The sequence below is a fragment of the Saccostrea echinata genome, unplaced genomic scaffold, assembly GCF_033153115.1.
Source record: "Saccostrea echinata isolate AGI-Se365-2 ecotype Australia unplaced genomic scaffold, CSIRO_AGI_Sech_v1 ptg000002l, whole genome shotgun sequence".
In the NCBI taxonomy this organism is placed as follows: domain Eukaryota; kingdom Metazoa; phylum Mollusca; class Bivalvia; order Ostreida; family Ostreidae; genus Saccostrea; species Saccostrea echinata.
The window spans coordinates 17,198,094-17,216,374 of NW_026889751.1; the positions used below are offsets into that span (position 1 = coordinate 17,198,094).

The following is an 18,281-nucleotide window of genomic DNA, read 5'->3' on the forward strand; positions in this document are numbered from 1 at the left end:
ATGAAATGATTTTTTTAGGAATCGTTCAGACATTATAATTACCTTTAAATAAAAGTTGTAAAAGCATTGCAGTTGTTACTGCCATTTAGACAAATAAAAAACATTACTTAATCATTACTTAATTTTTCCCCGAGAGCAGTCCAACATTTTTTTTTTATTACATGTTACATATAACCGTTTTTATAGTTTTCTAATTTTGTTAGATGAAAAAAGTGATCGATCTCAAAAAAATCTACAACAATACAAATCTGTGAATAGGGCGTTCAATACGGACTCCCGGAAATTCAAGAGGTGCCTAGGAGGAGTAAGCATTCGCTGTTGACCGGTCATACCCGCAGTGAGCCCAAAGTATTGAACAGGTGGACGGAATATTCCGTAGTAAAATTTAGTATAAAAAAGGCCTAACAGTTTAGCTAAAGGTTTCCTTTTGCAGGGATTAAAATTTGAGTTATTTTCTTCAATTATTATAAAACTCTTAAATGATAAACCTTATTACAATAATACAAACACGGATACAAAGCTTTTAACATTTTACAAGGGGTGCTACTTTATTTTCTTTTGGAAATTTTTTAATATTCTACCATGTTGATCATATGTTAAATGTTTCTTTTATTTAGACGTAAAATAAATTATAGTCCCATCCGTAATGTTTATTTGTCCAAAATAAGTAATATGTTTATTATGTAAATAATGTATTGTCTGCTTAATTTTATGCTTTCTTGACTTGATAATAAGCGTGAGAAAATAACTATTCCTTTTAATGATGCATAGTTTTCGCAATCTGTTAATCACTTTGTCCTCTAGAGTTAATTAATTTCCAATTGTTTAATTTTACATAATTATAAAATACAGAAACCTCGTACATACATTGTTTAAAAAAAATATTGCAAATTGTGAAATAAATCGTTCAAAACAATATTCAAAACTATAGCAATCCTGAAGTTCTTTTATTATTTATATGTTTTCAATATGTTTTCAATAACTTCGATATGAATCATATATTATCAATTATAGATTCACATAAAGCTTGTATTGTATACAAGATATAGATCTGCAGAATATTGAATTGTAAATATGTGTTATATTTAGGCATTAAAAACATTTGACATGCCATTTTTGTAAATTTTATAATTCTTAATTAACTTTCAGTAAAACTAGAACTGAAAGCTTTGATAATGTATGACCATCATTTGGTGAAAACAAATCTGATCCACCCACAGTCCAAACACAAGGAAGAACCCTTGAAGGGAAGGAAATGATAATTTGTAATGCTATAAATTTGCACTTGAGCTCATGATCTTACTTATAGTGAACTAGCAAAGATCAAATTCAATGGGAAATGTGGTATTTAAATCGTTTTATATAATTTATTGAAACACTTGCAGCTATTGGATTAAGATTACTAATGTTAGCTAAGGAACATTTTTGCAGAATAAAGAGCACTTGCAATTGTCTATAAAATGTAAAGAAGACGTCACAATTCCTTTCCTGACAATTAAAATGGAACTGCTAAATTTATTTTAAGTGACATTGAATATGTCCTCTTACATCTGATATTTAAATAAAAAATTCTTAATCTGCATGGGTCCTTAACGTAGTTCTAAGAAATGTAAGCCATCTATGTTTCTCCCTTTAATAATGATTATTTTGTATGGATCGGCATGTTTTCTTTCCTAGTGCATAGACTTTTACACACAAGTGAAATGAGAAAATGATCAATTAAAGGATATATATTGAAGAAAAAATACTATGCTAATTCTGCATATCAGATTATGATTCAAAATGTTCTCATTCGATATCATTGGGAATGAGCTTTTTCGTGAACCAAAGAGAGGACAGTATTGTACAAACTATCATCACAGCACTGCATTACTTTTTCACACAGGTGCATGAATGATAAATCGATAAAACACAATTTTCCATTAATTCCTATCTATAATTTATATATCTATTTTTCCGATAACAGTCTTGTTCGTAGTGATGACAGTGTTTTGTATGTTTAATGTTTGTTTGCAAGGTTCCAACATTGTAGGTCGACCACTTCTATCGATGAAAGTTCTGTTGACGTGTAATGGTGGAATGTGTTTCCCAGACAAACATCTCCAATAATTGTCCATCCTAAGGGAGACTGTTGAGCAAAAGGAAATTGTGATGGTCCTAATCTCTGATCGATAACGTGATGGGCTTCTGGAAGATCCCGTCCTATAAGAAGTAGGATTTCCATAGACGGATCTAACGGATGTAGATCTCGAGCAATATCCTGCATGTGTGGATAATGACGAGCAATATCCGGTGTAGGAATCTCTGCCTGACTGTTTGGTATGTTGTCACACTCCAAGACAGGTGGCGATTTCATCTGAAGATTATCATTGATTGGCTCGACGATAAGGTTGTCAGCAACACGCCCACTACTGGTAACCTTGCCTGAACATGATTGCATTGTGTAGTCAACTGGAGGAGTTTTAATAAACAGAGAGTCAAAAGGGTAACTTTTACCTAGAGTTTGTTGCTCTGGTCGTCCAACATAGCGTAAGTCACAATTGATGCTTGACGTTGACCTTGAACAAATACACGCACTGGTACGATTCTTGCACATGACTTCCACTAAATTCATCACAAATGTCAGTACAGTTCGAAGTAACTGACTGCTTCACGATTCCAGAAGGTGAGTTTTCCTTCTCGCCATAGTTTAGTCGGGAAGAAGAATTCCTTGACATCTATTAACATCCTCATGAAGAGCTGTACAATGGTAAGTACTTCTACACACATCACACAAAACTTTGGCTTTGCAGTGGTTAGCAAAGTGATGTGACGTTTCACAACAACGAAAACAAATGTTATGATCACGTAGAATATGTTTGCGTTCCTCGAAACTTTTGGTTCTAAAAGCTTTAAACTTGTTTATGGTATGTCGGGATCCTTTGTGAATCATACATTGATGTCCAGCATTCATTGTTTCAGATGAAATGTCAGTTTTGTGGGTAAACACAGTAGGTTCAACTTTATGTTATCCTTTGCGTTCAAGGCGGTCTTCCAAGTATTAAACATTAATCCAGGATCATTTCTGATGATGCTCATCTCACCAATAAAAGCTAGAAACTCACTAAAAGGAGGGAAGACTACACAGTGTTCTTTCTTGTAATGAACCACACGATTAATCCACTTCTCTTTTTAGATATCGAGGAAGTCGCTGAACTATAGGTTTTAATCCAAGAGATGAATCAAGGTAAGAAAACATCACACTGTATTCTGGAATACCTTTCACGGCTTGTACCTCACAAAGTAGGTCATGTAGTTCATACAGCTTCTTGTGATCTGTGAAATCTGTTAAAGTTTGCAGTCTAAATTTCAAACATGATTCTATTAACTCAGGAGATCCAAATCTTTCATCCATACGTATCCAGATATTAAGTAAGCATAACTCCGGATTGTTTGCACAGGAAGCTCTAAGGCTCATAATTAGTCTGTGAGCATCTGAGTTTTTGTTTGTACAGTTACTCAAAAGAGTTAATTCTTCTAGTGGTGAACATCTTATTTCTGACACCATAGTCTTAAACTGTGTTTTCCACACTACATATCTATCTGGTTTGTCGTAAAAAAAGTTGTTGCTGAAAACTTTCCAACAGTAAATTCTTCTTGAGAAGGAAGTTTGAGGCATCTGAATAGTTTTGTGATGGTAAATTCACAGTAGATTGTGTTGGTATCTGTAGCAACGGAGAACGATAATTGTCGACGTTTCTCTGATGACCATAATGATGGACGTCTGAAATACGTACAGGATTATTTTCTTTATCTGTGTCAGGGTGAACTTCCTGTTGAAAGTTGCACGAGATCCACAATTAAATATGAAAGGCTCAGCATTGGGGTTTAATGTGAGATTGTCAACAAAGTTTTTGGTTTTCTGCTCTCCAGACACACTTAATCTAGGAACACTGGGTTTTGAATCTTGATGTTTAATATTTTCTTCCTCCTCTTGAAGTTCAAATTTCAGACGCATATTAACAAAAGCAATGTTAAGTTCTTCCTGATTTTGCAGTAGATCTTATTCTGTATCCAAATCTTCTTGTTGCTGCTGACTTTGGGCTTTGTGTATTTTCTCTTCGAAGGCGATTTTGGATTTTTGTTTTTTAAGTTGTGAAGACTGTTCAGCAATTTTTAATCGAGCTTTGGCTTCTTCAGCTTTCTGTTATGAACTTCTACTAAGAGTTGTAGATCTAAAACTAGCCGTCCTATGAGTTGTTTTTGAAATAGCTTCCAACTGAACAAAGTCAAGTCATCTTGTACTTTCACTAATGCGCTGTTCACCTTCTTATCCAGCTTACTAAATTCCTTCTGTAGAGAGTCTAACTCACCCAAGCTATCAGCTGTGTATGTTCTATTGATACATGAGGTAAATACTGAATTCTTCATGAAAATCTTGGTAACGTTTCAAACTGTCTTCAAGTTTTTCTTTTAAAGACCTTAGTACATTGATTTTTTTTTTTTTTTTGGACATGATGCACATTCTAGCAAAACACTTTTGATATCCTCTGAGAGGCGTGAAAGTATGTGTCAATACCTGTGAACTTCTAGGTATCGCACCTGTGCTTTAGGTGTGAGTGTGTGCAGTCTAGGTGATGTATCTTCACCTTCTCTGTAGAAATCCTCCCCAGGTTATGAGCCATGACTGTGTAGTTGAAACTCTGTAATCTTTTATCATGCTGCCTCCATAAATTACAACTAGTTAAACCGTTTTTTTTTATCTTTTATTGAAAACTCCATAGTTCAATAATGTGATGATACATACGTACGGTGAAAAGCTACAATAGACAAAATAATAATAAATGTGATGTACAATGCTCAAATTTACGAAATTTATAAAAAAAAAAAATTGAAAAATACCTATATTCTCAATAAATAGAACATGATACTGAGATAAATATGTAAATTAGCATTATATAAATAGAAACACTTTGCAAATATCAGCAAAAATGGACAATAGATATTACAAATTTAGCTACTCTGAATTCTCGGTAAAAATTTAACAGTCAAATTTCACATACGTTTAGAAGAAAATAATAAAGAAATTCATTGCCGAAAATTCATAAGCATAATACAAGTAACTGTAAGAAGATAAATATATGAAATACTTACATTGTGGGCAGAGTAAAAAACTGTAACAACAGTATGACTGTTCATGTACTGAGTAAGGCAACGAGTGACGAGAAAATATCTCGTTCTGCATATTCATTTTTTAAACTATTTATCTGCCCTTTTTTAACTATAAGAAATAGTTATTCTTACACACCAAGGCATATCAATGTTGATTTGATTACAGGCAGTTTCTTGTTTACTTGCGATAGCTAATTATATACAATATAGTAAAACCCTCTTGTTCTTAAGCTGAACAACTGACTCGCAGAGTTTATTACTAAAAAAATTTCAATATATAAAGGATTCCATACAATAGAATAATTTACTGGTATTTATTTTCAATGAATATATACATGTACAGGTATACATGCATTTCTTACATTAAATTTAACTTCTTAAAATGTCAAATGGGAAGGAATTTTTTTTTTTTTGAAAATGAAATTTCTTTGTTTTTTAAGAGAATTTTAACTTTGGACTTACAACTCTTGAAAAGGTATAAAGATATCGTAATTAGATAAATTAAATGACATCTGATTTACATATATCTTACAGGAATTGAGAAATAATGAATGTACTTAGGAACATGTTTTACGCTATAAAAGATACAATATCTATCTTTGCAAGCCCTTAAATACATGCCTGTTCTTAATGTATATTCATTTTCACCATATTTTTTGCTTTGAATTGTTGCAAAAGAATTTAAACTGTAAGAAGTGTATCATCATAATTTATGTTAATCCTTTCATTTAATTGTGGGTTAAAGCTATCTATTTGCTTCAAGATTTTCATTCCCATTAATATATAATAACAAATATATTTATATTACATCTAGTAAAATTGTCATTCATGAATGATTTTATCTCAGCGTTTTTTCATTAGACGTTTTTTTTTATTAGAATTTTTCATAAAAATAGATCAAAAATGATGGGGTGGGGGTTGATGGTCTTGGTAGACCTTTCTAATTTTGACTACTAATAAAATTTAATTTTCACACACTTTTAACTATTGTAATTATCTTTCAATAAATTCAATTTAGAACTAAAAAAATGTCTGCATAACTTTCAAACTTGATTTGTCGCTAGCTTGCTAGGCTGTAAATTCATTTTATCCTGTTCTCATGGTTGCATTATGCGCTTGGATGATCCATTTGGGCTGAGTCGACATGGTTTCATTTCCACCAGTATTGCCGAAAGAGCATTTTTACACTTTATTAGTTGACATAATCACTCGCTGAAATTTCATTTTTTTTTTTTTAATTTTAATAAGTTATGAACATTTTTTCTCATTAACTGTAGTTTAATTTGTTAAACATCTGATCATAGGGCACATTTTTATAGCTACACTGTACATAGCTCAGCCATGACCTTATTCGCCTAAGATTCGAAGATCATAATGCGTGTTTTTGTAATTGTAGTAGTTTTGCATTTCCATAATTTCTATACACATTGTTTTTGGGGTTTGGTTTTCAGATAACTATAAAATGTATGTAAAACGCTTAAATTTCATTTTTAACTAGTTTAATTTCCATCTTTTCCCTTGTCATCAAGTTAATCTGTATATCCCTCGCAAAAACCACTCTGTACCTAGTAAAGATAAAAAGAAATAATAAATATTTAAAATATGACGATACATATACAAAGTTCAAGGGAAAATTCATTTCTAAAACTTGTAACAAGTAATACAAAACATAGAGTTCTTTCACAGGATGAACCTACAAATCATCTTTTAATGTGATGACAACAGTTGAGGTTGGATTTCTCTTAAAATTCTTCATCAATTTATCATTTATCCTTCTTGAGTAATGATTCCAGGTGCCATCTCTATCTTTCCATAACCAGTGATCACAATTTATAGACAGGCATGTGACGTCAGAACAATCTATATCTAAGTCTGAATCCTTGTCATTTTCCACTGTGTCATTTTTGAAATATACCCCTTTTTGAGTTTTCAAAAATATGCCAATATTAGTCTCCTTTCCAATTTTTAACATTTTTTCTTCACCTGATCTTGGCGTATCTGTTAAAATAATCAAATAAATTGCATAAATGATAGATTTTTCGTATTTGATATCTTTCGAAAGTTATCATAAAACAGATATGAATTAAAATTTGTATTGTTGCTTTGGTTTTGATACCTGTAGATGAAATATCTGTATAAATGTATTGCATTGATTCTGGAAGTTTAGAGGCAGCGCGTCTTTTTTGATCTTGTAAAAATCTGTTTGCCTCCGCCGAGAAAGGGTCGCTGAAAAATAATGATATTATTATCATCTTTGTATGTTTAAGACAAATGTGCCTATAAATCATATGACATCAAATATATCATTGTGGGTTTAAGCAAAAACTGGCGTCTGCACATCATGTTCGAATGAGTATACGGAATTTATTTAAATATATATATATATATATATATATATATATATATATATATATATATATATATACTCAAGGAAGGAGTCATTGAAGCTTATTTAAGTGGATACAGCCAATAAGCGCAAAGTTTTAAATCCATATGCAGAGTTTCTCTATTGGAAAAACATAAACCACAACTTGGCTTTGTGAAATACACGGTAAGAAAAATAAAGGGATATTTACCACATAGACAGGTCGAATTTACCATCATATCCAAATCGATAGTTGTTTTTAGTGCCATTTTCCCAGCGGACCTATTTTGGTAAATGAAAAGGATAATTTGTCAAATTCACATGTATGAAAAAAAAATCATATATTGGAATTACTTATTAAGTTTTAAAAACTTGTGTATAGGTAATAAACAAGTTGGATTTACATCAACAATTCCATTAGGGGTTGCGCTGTACACCGAACCTATACTTCCTTCTCCCCCATCTTGATCATGAAATCTCCAGTCTGGACCTATTGATGAAAGGATTATATATATGTTAATTTGAAAACTTTTTACAATGTAAAATATCTCTCTCTCTCTCTTAGCAATGTGCCTATTTCAGATGTTTCTGTATTTAAAATTTATATAGCTATCATCATGATCAAATTTCATCTTTTTGAGACTTTGCCAACACTTTAACACAAGATAACAAAACGCATACCTCTATAAACCAAACATCCAATGGCTATTAATTCATTCTCCAATATTCTTGGTACATCGCAAACGATAACGTCATATTTATATTCATGTTCATTGGATAATCCATATCTGTATTTATCTATAGAACCTCCATCCCATTGGACAATCAACCATCCAGCTGTTGGTTTAAATCGGTATAACAGATATATGAATCTTTGGTGTGCAAATACATTCATTCTTGCTAACACTTTTAAGAGTTTGTGTGTATAAAAAATGTGCACACATACCAGAGGAGAAAAGAATACAATGGTGCGTATTTGGAATTTTTATTATATCTAACATGTGAACATGATGTTACAAAAGTGACATGTTTGGCAAATTCATCTCACATTCATTTGATGAAACCAATTCAATCGTAATCATATGCAATGCAAAAGAACCAAAGGCAGAATTCTAAAACAACAATCTCATGGTATTCTAATAGTCATTAAAGTAGGAAAAGGTTGAAGGGTTTTTTTTCACACTAGCTATTTTAAAAGAAATAAGAGTCAACATAATTTGCAAATATTGAAGGTTTGCATATGGAAAACAACGCAGGTATGTTAAGGCAGTACCCAGATCATATTTCGGCGAATTTAGACTTTTTTCGTAAAATGTATCATCGATATATCGGAAAAGCCATAGATAAAACATTTACTATTATTATACATTGTATAGACGTCATTGAGTCTTAGGCTAAAAGAAGCACTCCACTACGACGTCATCACGTGACGTCTATAAATAGAAAAAATGCCTTAATGAAAAAGTGAAAAGTTCAACACTAGCCCGGAGATAATTCATTTTTTTCGTGAAAATAATCATGTAAAAACATCACTGGGCCATGAAAAGTGCTCCTAGAATCCTACTCTCCCGACACAGAAAAAAATATTCAAAAGTTTCGCATGAAACCTTACCAAAATTTTTACATTTTATATATACAATCAAGGAATTGTTATCAATTTATGTTAACCACACGATTCTAGCAGCACTTTCCAAGTACTATAGAATACAAGCTTTCGATACAAACAAAAAATATGTTTGAAAGTATGCGGTGTAGTGTTGAATTTTTGCATCTTTGTTGTTATAGAACGACAGAGGAAAGGCTGATCGGGATTTCAAAGTACTTCCTGTGTTCATTATAAGAAAACATGATAAGAATATATCAGCGTACCTGATTCTTAATCTTTAATTCCTTATGAATCACACATAACATTCACGGTATATGCTTTAAAACTCCCATTTCATATATTTGTTTACATGAATTCTCGTCATGTTTAATTTCACTCGGCAAACATTTGATCAATAGTTATGACGTCATGGGTTTGGTATTTAACCCCCGTGCTAAATACGTAGCTATTTATACCACCCCAAAAACGAAGATTTAGTTTATATTATGTTTTGAATGATTCCATTCATTTCCTGGACCTGAAATTAAACTTTAAATATAGATATTAAGAAATCACTATTTCTAAAGTTCACGTCATACAGCTTACTATGACGTCATATTGTAAAGTCAAGTAGGATATCTCTGGATGTAGCCTTAACATACCCGCGAAGATTTGATCACTGCTGAGCCCGTGTATAATCACAATGTTTGAGCTCCTTGATCAGAAGGTCGTGTGTTTAAACCCTGACAACGGCTGACTTAACTCGATAAAGAAACAGGTAGCAATTGTTATTTCGATAAGCGCTCGGTTCTTTGAAGTGAAAGGTGTGGATCTTTCGGATGAGACCTTAAAAACCGAGGTCCCGTGTCACGACAGGCGTTGGCACGATAGAGAACCCCAGCTGCTCAAAGGCCCTCAGTGCCGATTAAAAGTCTAAATTTAAAGCTCTTCAATGGTATATGCTGGCGTTTCTATATGAGAGAAAAATTCTCAAATGAGACCTAAAATTACTAATCAATCAATCAATCATAATCACAATGTTTGAGTAAGTGCATCAGCTATATACCATTAAATAGTCGAATTAAATTAAATTTCTACCCATTTGGACACGTGCATAATATTGGGACCCCATGGAAGATGAATTTATATATTATTCATATTATCTCTGCATCTGTGTACGACTGTGATTGTTATTTAGGTTGAAATTCAATTGCGTTCAAGAATATTAGGAAATGATTTTTTCAGGACTTCTTTATGATAGTATCTCGAACGCATTATCTGCGTTTGCTACATAATTATCCTCTGCATCACACTTTATTTAAATTGACCATATTTTGTCATTCCCTCGTAGAGAAGAACAGACAGGTTGAATTTCTATAATCTGTATCCACAGAAAAATTTAATTACTCAATCAGATTTTGTAATGTTTCTCCCGAGGTTTTGAAAAACTTCAAGGCACTTTAATTTGTAAACTTACCATTTTTAGAATGCTTAATTACCGTTCCAATAATATGTCTTTCTAGGGTATCCCAAGGACCGTCTGGACTCTTCCTTACTCTACTGCCTAACGGGGGCATACTAGGGTCCGACTCTTTAACGGAATCCTTATTATTTTCGCTGTTTTCCTCTTCTTCAATCTCATCCATTGGTATAAATAAGGACCTTTTTGTATATATTTCGAAAATATCCTCCTTAAAAAAGAAAACATGATATTGTAGAACTATTTTTGTGTCTTTAGGGTTTGTGATGGGTATGAGAAAGTTATACATCGATTAAAGTTGATTAACATGTATCAAGATTTACAAATTGTACCTTATCCTTGTCAGTGAATTCCTTTCCGGGCATAGCCTGAGAAATTAAATACATCATTGTTTCTTTGTCTATTCTTTCAAATCTGGATGATGAAGATATAAGTGATGCAGCTTCCTAAAATAGAAAAAAAGATTATTTAGAATTTACTTAAAATAGGATGAAAGACTTCATACACAACATTAAATGAAATAATACCTTTTATGATAAGGTTAAGTTTTATTTGCATAGTGGGTTAATCTTAATAATAGTATTTAAATTTAAAATTCTATTTACCATATTCTGAGTATACTTAGCAAACTGGCTGGTTTCATATGGATAAACAATTTTTCCACCTCTTGAAAGAGCAGATATAGATCCTAAATTTGCCTGAGAAAGAATTATAACTATACACTTTAATGAAAAATTTATAGCTCTGAAAAAATATTTTCTTTTACCATAGCTGGGAAAAGAGTTGCCCAAGATTGGTCCATTTGTATATAATATATATATATATATATATATATATATATATATATATATATATATATATATATATATATATATATATATATATATATATATATATATATATATATATATATATACGAGGGTTGTCCCAGAAATACGCGAACCTTTTCAATCTTTTTCGTTTCACTAATATCTTAAAGTTAAAAATTGACATGCACTATAACCAACATTTTTTACATAATTCACAGAAATTTCAATAAAATATCTCTATAAATAATATTGTTTTCTCTGATAAACGAATTATTTAAAATAGCTCACGGTGCAACACCGACGACGTCAAAACGTAGCTCGTGGAGTTTTTAATTTGTTCAGGAATCGTGCGTCTTTAAAAATTCGTTCAAAGCAGAAATTCGATACTGCATTTGATTTTCTTTTAGTTACTGAGTTATCCATTTCACACATACTACAGTTAAGAATAAATCAAGGAATTAATTCTTTTAATAGACAATTTTCCAACCCCGATCATAAACTTAACTGCATGCATAGTTAACGGTGGTCTCCATGTATGACGTCCAGCTCTAAACTTTTCAGTTTGTCGTAATTTTTGTTGATCTACCAAACGCTTCTTCCATCGGATAACCAGTCCATCCATCTTTGAACTCTTTTCCGATGTATAAACCAGTATTCGATGCATGTATTTGTGTCGTTCCTTATTCCAGCTCTTTTCCCGTATAAACAGGTTTCATACCCTGCTCCGCACAGTACTCTGTGATAATTTGGTGCTCCGCATTATCGCCCGACGTCGCCGTTTTTGACAATATCTAACTAACAGTGTTTGGTCATATAACGTCATATCTTTGTTATTTATGATGTTAAAGTATAATTTTTTTTACATACGAGTATTCTAGATCATACAGATTCAATGGATTAATTTTTGTCATATTTCCGTAAAGCCTTGTAATAAAGAAAACATAGATGGCAATCCTAATTTTGAAAGTCAAGAAATTGCCGAGCCCAGACCACCGATATTTAACACCATTTAAATGCTGTTTCTAAACGCATATGACATTTCAACCTTATAGTATTTGGTCTTAATGAAGAAAATATCATTTCCTAACATTGTGCCAAAAATGAATAATTAATTTTGGTAAGGTAGTTAATGAAATATTTAAAAAATTCGCGTTTTTCTGGGACAACCCTCGTGTGTATATATATATATATATATATATATATATATATATATATATATATATATATATATATATATATATATATATATATATATATATATATATATAGTGAAATTGTAGTAAAAGTCCACGGTATAGGTAGGTTATAAATTAAAATAAAATCCAAGATAAACAAACAAGTTCACATTTAATTATTACACTAAGCGCTTTCGCCGTGAGGCTCTTCAGAGTGTAACAAAGTTTATAAAAACAATACAACTTGGTTGTTATGACGTCGTTATTGTGACGTCATAAAGGCAGCATTATATATTGGCGCAGGTAAATGTCATTAGGGCGCCAAAAGTAGAGAATTGAACATATGTACATTGTGATGAAATAGACTGCTAATTTTAAGCTATAATGTTCAATTTACATTTAGTTTAGGTTTAAATAATTTAACAAAGTAATCTTCCTTGGCTCTCCGTAATTGTTCATTATTTTCTAGAACTTTATAAAAAGGAAATATTAAAAAGTTTCCATTCGCACATGAATCAAAATGTTCACTGCATGGCGTATTCCTGACAGAAGGGTCCCGTATTTGTTGTTTATGGACTCTTACGCGGTCAGCTAGTTTGTTACCGGTCTGTCCAATGTAGTTTTCCCCGCATGAAGTACAAGTCATACAGTATATTAAATTTTTAGATTTGCATGACATATTCGCATTTACGGTAAATGTTTTACCACATTTAAAAGTAAACGTCTCTCCTGTTTTTAAATAAGGACAGGTTCCACATAGGGATTGTTTCATTTTCTGGAACAGATCTAATGAAGATTTACAAGAATTTCATTCAATTCTTAACAATCTAGACCCGTCTATTAAATTTACGGTGGAAAAAAGCGGATTGGAACTACCTTTTTTAGATATCCTTATAATTAAGGAGGGTCGTAAAATCATAACAGATTTATACTACAAGAAAACGGATTCCCACCAATACCTTGTATTTAATTCCTGCCATCCTTCACAAGTAAAACGTAACATACCTTTTAATATGGCAAGACGTGTTTGTACCATTGTCATAGATGAAACCAGAAGAAACAGCCGTCTACAGGAATTGAAAACTTTTTTACTTAGACAAAAATATCCCAATGATCTAATAGACGTCGCTATTGAAAGGGCCAAGTCAATACCAACTACAGATCTCCGGAGTTCTACAAGAGCAGGGGCCCAGGAAAACAATAAAGAAATCCCGCTTGTCGTTACACATAACCCCCGGAACCATAATATGTATAATTCCGTAAAACAGTGCTTCCCCATTCTACAACAATCCCAAAATCTAAAGGAATTAATTGACCTGAAGAACATAATCTATAGCCGGCGCCAACCCCCAAACCTGAAGAAACTCCTTACAAGAGCCAAATTTTCGTCAAATGAAGACATACGCACAGTGGCCAAATGTATGGACCCCCTATGTGGAACCTGTCCTTATTTAAAAACAGGAGAGACGTTTACTTTTAAATGTGGTAAAACATTTACCGTAAATGCGAATATGTCATGCAAATCTAAAAATTTAATATACTGTATGACTTGTACTTCATGCGGGGAAAACTACATTGGACAGACCGGTAACAAACTAGCTGACCGCGTAAGAGTCCATAAACAACAAATACGGGACCCTTCTGTCAGGAATACGCCATGCAGTGAACATTTTGATTCATGTGCGAATGGAAACTTTTTAATATTCCCTTTTTATAAAGTTCTAGAAAATAATGAACAATTACGGAGAGCCAAGGAAGATTACTTTGTTAAATTATTTAAACCTAAACTAAATGTAAATTGAACATTATAGCTTAAAATTAGCAGTCTATTTCATCACAATGTACATATGTTCAATTCTCTGGCGCCCTAATGACATTTACCTGCGCCAATATATAATGCTGCCTTTATGACGTCACAATAACGACGTCATAACAACCAAGTTGTATTGTTTTTATAAACTTTGTTACACTCTGAAGAGCCTCACGGCGAAAGCGCTTAGTGTAATAATTAAATGTGAACTTGTTTGTTTATCTTGGATTTTATTTTAATTTATATATATATATATATATATGGGAGAAGATTTTTTTATGATATCTTCATATTGAAGGTTTGAGATGATTTCAATAAGAGCTATCTCTGATCATTAAGATTAATGAAAATTATTTTCTTGTAATCATGGATATTCATAAAATTTTGAACCAATCTTACCATGTCTGGATTTTTTCCTACTGGAATACAGTAAATTGGATGGCGTTTTCCAATATTTCTTACCATTTGCAGTAAATGATCTATCACCTAAATAATTATGAATTATGAGTAACTTAAGTTATGTTGATAAAAGAAACCTAGACAGTATCTATACATATTTAGTATATGTGATTGGAATAAACTAGATTAGTAGATGTGATTGTAGTTTATACAATATGCAAATCGGTTAACTAAAAAATTAATAATCACAATTTCCTCCGAGTTGTCCAATAAGGTGAAATCGGTTGGCATTCCAGCCGAAATAACAATGAAGCGAGGATGAACATGGAAATCTCCAATCTTCTTCGAATATCCTGAAACAATGGAGTTTGAGAACGCTTCCGATACTTAAAGTATAAAGATATTACATAAATTGAGGTAAACTTACCTGTTCTTTTTATAACAGCTCCTAATGATAGCATAAAAGCGGCGGTAAGGGGGCACGGTCCGCCATATTCAATGTCATCTGCAAAAGCGTTAAAATTGTGTTTCAAACAATGACTACTAGTATTTAATATAGAAGAATAAAATACATAGCATAATAATGCTTTTCTTAAGTTTTCAAACTTAATTTTGCCTTAGATCTTAGTGTATAAGAAAAAACGAAAGTGTCATATTTGTTAGATCTTGCGTTGAAAATATGTAGTTTAACAGACACCCCAAATCCTACATTCAATGTGAAGTTTCATTACAAAAATTAAATGTCAAGCTTATCATCATAAATTAATTTCCATGTGTTCGTTTGATTACAAAAATGTTCAAATTAATATTATTTCAAGTTATACCAATACAACGTTTTATCTGGTTATAATTATTGGAATAGTAATGTTTAAATTGCGTTGCCCTTCCACAAATCACAACAGCTACATTTTCATCCACCTCTGGGTGTCTGGCATATTCTGAAATATATAGTTCATGCATGTATGAATATTGTGACTTTTATGCAATTTCAAAGCAATCTATCGAGTTTGTAAAAGTTTCAGGGCTAAACAGATCACAAAAAGTATTATCAAGGTACCATCAATGATAGTGCAAAATGCATCTATCATTTGTATGAAGCCATCCTCTCCCAAATTGGATGATGTATCTAGTATGAAAATATTGCATGGTCCACTTCCTTGTTGATATCTACGTTCACGATCTAAAACAAATTATGAATATGCTTGAAAATATTTAACATAATGTAAGAAGTAAAATATAGCGATTAAAGTTATAAAATGGCACCGCACTATGTACAATGCTGTTGATCATACGTTAAAATTTACTCGGACTTGTTGCATAGAAAAAATATTTGACGATATAATCAAGAAACAGGTCACACATACTGACATGGTCATCAAAATTTCATATCAAAATATTGTAAATTGATATCAATTTTGGGTGATTTAACAGGCCATACCATGAAGTCACAGTGCAGTAAAAATTTCGACGTCACTAATAAAAAATGTGAGCTTTCATTTTCTCAATATTTTCCCTTTGTGTTTGATACCGTACATGCAGTTTTATTACCTTATCCACTCAGCATATACATCCATATACCAATTATGAACTAAAACTATAAAACAAGTAAAGTATGTTCTACTTTTTTTAATTACTAAAACTACCGTTATTTCCGAAATCTTGTGTAACGTCGGTCACTCTCGATCACCCTCTTAACAGTTCAGATCAAGCTGAACATTGCCGATTATCTTACCTCCTGGATTGCTTTTTCTTGAAGTCTAACCGTTTAATATTCTCCTTTGCTATTTGTGAACAGATGCATATTTTGGGTGTAAATGTTAACTTTTCTCATTCATTACACATAATGTAATAAAAGTGCGCTGCTCCGTCAAATTTCGTGACGTCATTTTTGCAGTTGATTTCATAGGGATCAAAAGGGAGAAAAATCAATACTTCTGTAAATACGTCATTTATTACTTCAGAAATCTAAATACACGCTATTAGAACACTAAAAAGGAATTTTAGAGAAAATTGTCGAATTATAAAAAATAGACGAGTAAAATTACGGATTCTGCATGTTTGTATTTCAGATTTTTTGCCATTTTCTGTACATCACCATCAGCAATAATTTTAGGAGAATATAATCAAAGTCAAAATTAAAAAAAAAAATTAATGGAATTTCTAAGCAATATATTTCTGTGAAATTTCTTTTCTATTTGACGTCTGTAAGAGTAAATAATAGCAGACTCCGTGTAATTTATGAACAACCCTCGTATTAAGCGTTTGATAGGAAATAGATGAATCTATACCTTTGGGAACAAAACAGTAAACATTCAGAAATAGAATTATAATTTCAAAATTAGAATTATATTATATGGGAATTGATTTAAGGCAGCTGTACAATTTGTGTCTTGAACTTACTTTTTACCGCTTCGAGCTCTGCCTGTTGAAACCAATGTTGCTTAGAGTTCTCGAAGGCGGAATCCAGAGTTTGAACATAATCTCTATCACATAGAAAAGAGTTCTTAAACTTTTTCTTTTGTCTGTTCATGAATATTATCGTATTCAATATATATCCAGTTAGGCATTTAAAATTAAGCAACTGAGATAAATTTAAAATTAATACTTACAGAAATAAAGAGTTTAACATCCTTTCTGTTTAAGTTTTAAAATCTCAAGAAAAACTTCCCTGTTACTCTTGTTTTATCAATCGTTTTTTAAAATTCTAACACCCTTTCCGGGATTTATTTCGAATGTCGAACAAGTCACATAAATAGCACTGCAAGTATAATCCGAAACCAATTACATGTAAACATTTACCGGAAAATTGACAGACTATGGTGAACTGCCGATAAATAGGTAAGTTGTGAATGTTTCAGGAAAGCAGAAATTATACGAAGAATTATTAATGCTTTATTTTTTATGGCCGAGAAGCACTATGTTTCTATACATGAAAGTAAAAAATACCTGTATGATTGACAAAAAGCTGCTGTCAGTGAGAACATACAATGCAATTTTTTTCCGGGGGGGGGGGGGGGGAGCTGCTGTGAGTCAACACTGATCAGGATATCAGGAATTATAATTTCTTTTTTATCTACACATTGTCTTCCTTTATAGACTATATACATGTATATAATATTTGAACACCCTCACCCCCAACCCCACAAAAGAAATTACTTATATTATCTGGGCATGTGTAATTTTTCGACATGTGTATACAAATGTAATTTTTTGAAACTGAATTACATAGCCATATAGGGCTGTTTGGAGCCGTATAAAGTAAATAAAGTAGCAAAATTAGAATTAAATTACATGGTTAATTAATGGACACCATTCTTTCTTTTAGGTGGGGGGTGCATATAACAGAAAAAACGCGGCACCGAAAATCGAACGGTTTTCAAGCATATGAATGGAAATAACTTTTGTTAATTGATAATATGCCGTCTAAATGTTGAAATGAAAACCACAGCAAGTGTCATCACAGAAAATTATCAATTCTCAAATATATTTTCAGGAAATGCGAAGAAA

General features: G+C 31.9%; 2 protein-coding genes across 2 annotated transcripts in view; one reads left to right on the top strand and one right to left on the bottom strand.

Moving 5' to 3' along the window:
- The window catches only part of LOC133178072 (uncharacterized), a 235,357-nt gene that overhangs the window by 117,488 nt on the left and 99,588 nt on the right, over nucleotides 1-18,281 (top strand). The gene's annotated exons all lie outside the window — the stretch shown is intronic.
- On the bottom strand, nucleotides 7,117-17,304 carry LOC133203060 (uncharacterized). Its single transcript, XM_061338927.1, has 12 exons — nucleotides 17,175-17,304; nucleotides 15,832-15,954; nucleotides 15,641-15,712; nucleotides 15,202-15,279; nucleotides 14,994-15,127; nucleotides 14,775-14,861; nucleotides 10,579-10,792; nucleotides 8,198-8,353; nucleotides 7,921-8,006; nucleotides 7,728-7,798; nucleotides 7,254-7,377; nucleotides 7,117-7,149 (listed from the first exon to the last, which is right to left on the bottom strand). The coding sequence occupies exons 1-12, from the start codon at nucleotides 17,302-17,304 to the stop codon at nucleotides 7,117-7,119; spliced, it is 1,308 nt and encodes a 435-aa protein (XP_061194911.1).

What these genes read in the sequence shown, in the direction of transcription:
- LOC133203060 (XM_061338927.1), bottom strand. Translation starts at nt 17,304, where the DNA reads ATGAACAGACAAAAGAAAAAGTTTAAGAACTCTTTTCTATGTGATAGA. An exon ending in AAGGGCAACGCAATTTAAAC is followed by an intron (nt 15,280 to 15,640) that starts ATTACTATTCCA and finishes ACGCTTTTGCAG; the next exon opens with ATGACATTGAATATGGCGGA. An exon ending in AAATTCGACCTGTCTATGTG is followed by an intron (nt 7,378 to 7,727) that starts GTAAATATCCCT and finishes ATTATTTTTCAG; the next exon opens with CGACCCTTTCTCGGCGGAGG.